This window comes from Trypanosoma theileri, assembly GCF_002087225.1.
Source record: "Trypanosoma theileri isolate Edinburgh chromosome Unknown TM35_Tth_44_V1, whole genome shotgun sequence".
NCBI classification, from domain to species: domain Eukaryota; phylum Euglenozoa; class Kinetoplastea; order Trypanosomatida; family Trypanosomatidae; genus Trypanosoma; species Trypanosoma theileri.
Genome location: NW_021639886.1, coordinates 222,556 through 226,254, shown reverse-complemented (window position 1 = coordinate 226,254; position 3,699 = coordinate 222,556). Strand labels below are relative to the sequence as shown.

Sequence of the window (3,699 nt, the reverse complement as noted above, 5' to 3'; positions counted from 1 at the left end):
TGGTGGGTATAAAGAGGGAAAAAAAAGAGAGTAAACTAGTCATTTAACACAGAATCACTAGATGGAAGGGGTTGTTACAACTTTTTCTTGTAATGCTACTATGTAAACCAATTAGAATATGTGCGTGGGTTCATAACGTTCCCTTACCCTATAGAGGAATACTCATAAAAAAAAAAATAGAAGAATATTAAAAACACTGGTGTCAAGTTATCAATCTGTTAAGGTATATCGCTTTGTAGTATTTTAGTCAGCCTTCAACGAAGTAAATCATTAAAACATTACTTTGGTACGTAAATTTGTTTTCATATTCATAAAGTGGTAAACTTTTGAGATCCCGACACCTCTGAAAACCCTCTAATTGGAAGTTGGTGGGGTTCGATGGATCGTAATAAAAAGAAAAACTCAATCACCCCCATTGCAAAACGGTATCTTCCGATAGAAAAAGAAAACAAAAAACAAGTTAAAGATAAGAGGAAAATAGCGCCAATGATATCAGGACAGCCCCTCATTTATTTAAACTCACCTTGCCATACTTTCTTTTCATATATATACTATGAAAAGAAGAGAACTGTATAAACTTTGTATTATTCTTCTTCAGATCTTAGAGTATTTCATATGTAACCATTTGGTCAACAAAAGAAATATCACAGAATGGCAGTTTTGTGTTTGTTCATGATAATGTGTATTTGGATTTTCTGGGGGAAAAGAGTAAAACAAGGTATGAGTAATATATATATATATATATATATATATATATATATACTGCGTAAAGTGTCCATGTTTGTATCTAGCAGGTAACAGAGTACATAAAATAGGCATTGAGGGAAACACACAGAAAAAAAAAAAGAATTTTGAAGGTATTAGAAGAATAGTAAAAAGTAGAAATAGAGAGAGAGAGAGAGGTCAAATCAATGAAAAAAAAAAAAAAATGCAGTTCCTTTCCTTGAACTTCATAAGAAAGGAGCATTACAAGCCTGTTTCTACTCCTCTTTTTCAAATTATTTAAAACAAACAAATTTATGTAGTGAGTTATTTAAAAATAAAAATAAAAATATACTTACATTTGAGTTATACATTACAATTCCCATGATTCTTTTCATTACTCGCATTCAAAGAGGTTTATTGGTCTAAAATTCCGTCGCATTGGTCATGTCGTTATTGCTAACAGAGAGAGGTCTCTATCAATTAGAGAAAAAGGAGAAGGAGAATAATTTTGGACATTCACGGTGTCATCTACCTTTATTTACGCATCATCACTACTTTTCTACAGAAATATGCAGAGAGAGAAGATACACACAGAATGACGTTTGTGCATTTGAAGAGATGTACGTTTGGCCTGATCATTACCACTGCAGTAGTCTCAAAAAAAAGAGAAAAAAAAAAGAACTCCTATCCTAGAGTATATATATATATATATATATATATATATATATATATATACTGTATGTGTGTATTAGGATATTCCCCCCCCCCTTTTCCCCCTTTCTTTTCTCCCACTATCTAAAGGAGAGCAAATACAAAAAGGGGGTATAATAATAATAATATGTACGCAATACTTCCTTACAGTGAGAAAAGAGAGAAAAGTAGGAATGAGAAAGAGACAAAAAATAAAATAAAATAAACTCACAGCAGCAGTAGCAGTTACTAGGTACACAAAAAGCCTTTCAAGGCTATTTGCATTTTTTTTTTTTTTTCGTTTCTCCCCATCCCCTTTTTTTTGTTTCTTTCTCCCTTCACTCCGTTCAACGCAGAAAAAAAGAATATTAACATTTTTAAATACGACAAATAATGAATATTGAGTATATTTTCATCTTACTCTACTTTCACCCTACTGCTGGGCTAATCACGTGTTTTTTATTTTCCTTTTCATTTCTTTTCCAAGCAACAAAAAGCTGTATCAGACTCTCTACACTCAGAGTGAAAACGTAATACAGCAATATAAATAAGAGAATGCAAAAAAAAAGAGAAAAAAAGAAAAGAAAAGAAAAGAAAAAAAGAAGAAAAAAGAGGAAAAAGAGAATGGTGGCAGATGCCACAGTAGTAATAGCTCTACAAGCACATCACTCAACTGTGAGGAGAAACGTTCACTTCCGAAAACCAACTTTCCAATACTTCTTCTTTTCTTTTTTCTTTTAATATACTGATGAATCTATTACACTACTATATATAATGTCTCATCTCTCCTTACTTTTGGAGTATTTTTTTTTTTTCCTACTTTCTCTTTCATTTATATTTCCGTTTTTTTTTTTTTTTCTTCCGTTCAACTTTATCTACTAAAGTGGTGAGAAAAAAAAAAACTTTTTTTTTAAAAAAAATGAAGAGGTATATCCAAAAAACAAGCATCCACATACACACACACACACACATATATATATATATATATATATATAAACAAAAAAAGAGAGAATAAAATAATTAAAAAAACTATCTGATAGGCTTCTTTCTTTTTTTTTTTCTTTGTTTTTAATCGGGCTTACTTCTATACTATACTATATCGCTATTATTTCCCCTCCTCCTCACTATATGTATTTTCTCTCTTCTCTCTTCTCTTCTCTTCTCTCTTCTCAGATCCCTATATTATTGTTAGTAAGAGACCTGCGAGACTCTAATCGCATACTGCAGTTGTTCCTCCTCCGTCATCTCCGCCACCGGCTTTGACTGCGGCACTTGATCCTCCTGCAGCTGCGCTCGGAGGAGAACGTAAAAGTTTTTCTGCAGCGACTCCCGATCCGCCTGCGGCCGCAATCCAAACAGCGGCTTCATCCCCAGCGCTGCACAGATGCCGTTGCAGTTGTGCCGCTGCACAAACCGCTCAATTCCCTCACGGCCCATGTTGCCAAGCCCAAGACCGCGGCCGTCCTCCGAGTGGATCTGCGGATCCGTTAAGAAGTCCTGCACGCCCTGCAGATCACACACCAACATGGATCCACCACTCTCAACCAGTGTGAAATGCGAAAAGGCCTCGGCGGCCTCAAACATATATGTACGTTGACTTATTTGAGAAGGAGTGGTGTAGTGTTTATCATCTGCATATGCCTCACCATAGTTGCTATTGTATTTGGTGAAGTGTCCACGTAATTTGGGTTCCATTACAAACATCACCTCACCTGTATCTTTGGTGCGATAAGAGAAGAAGCCATGTTTGGTTTTCTTATACTCCTCTGGGATATCACGAGCACGAATGAGAACCACTCGACACTGTAGAAATGATATACGAGGCCGATCCGAACCATTAAAAGGGGCTTGATTAAAATTATTCGCAAACTCTTCACAGAGACATTGTGCCTCGGCTTCACTGAAGTAATCCTTCTCCACCACATCACTGATATTCCGTTGAAAGAATTTAGCAATACATGCGGTGTGATTACCTTCCTCATCAATTTCATCTACTTCATAACATACACGCATGCCTCCTTTTCCAAGTGCTGCGAGTGGTGTGGGGATCTCCACATTACACTCCGTCGTTACCCAACTCTTACTGCGTAGACTGTAGACATAACAGACGGCTCCACATAAACATTTTTTCCCTTTTCGTGCGGCCTCTACATCTTGTGAGGGCCTTCGTGTGGGTAAACCATTGGCAGCTGGTGGTGCTGGTGGTGGTGGTTGTGGAGGGTTAAAGTCTGTTGCTCCCATTCTTCTCTAATAAGCACACTATCTCTCTCTTTCTATCTTCTACACTATAATAATAATAATAAT

General features: G+C 36.0%; 1 protein-coding gene across 1 annotated transcript; it reads right to left on the bottom strand.

Annotated features, from left to right (window-relative positions):
• Positions 1 to 2,583: 2,583 nt before the first annotated feature.
• Positions 2,584 to 3,636, bottom strand: TM35_000441840 (myosin heavy chain kinase A; the record flags this gene model as incomplete). Its single annotated transcript, XM_029030193.1, has 1 exon — positions 2,584 to 3,636. One exon carries the CDS (start codon positions 3,634 to 3,636, stop codon positions 2,584 to 2,586), a length of 1,053 nt encoding a protein of 350 aa, XP_028878594.1.
• Between the last annotated feature and the right edge of the window lie 63 nt (positions 3,637 to 3,699).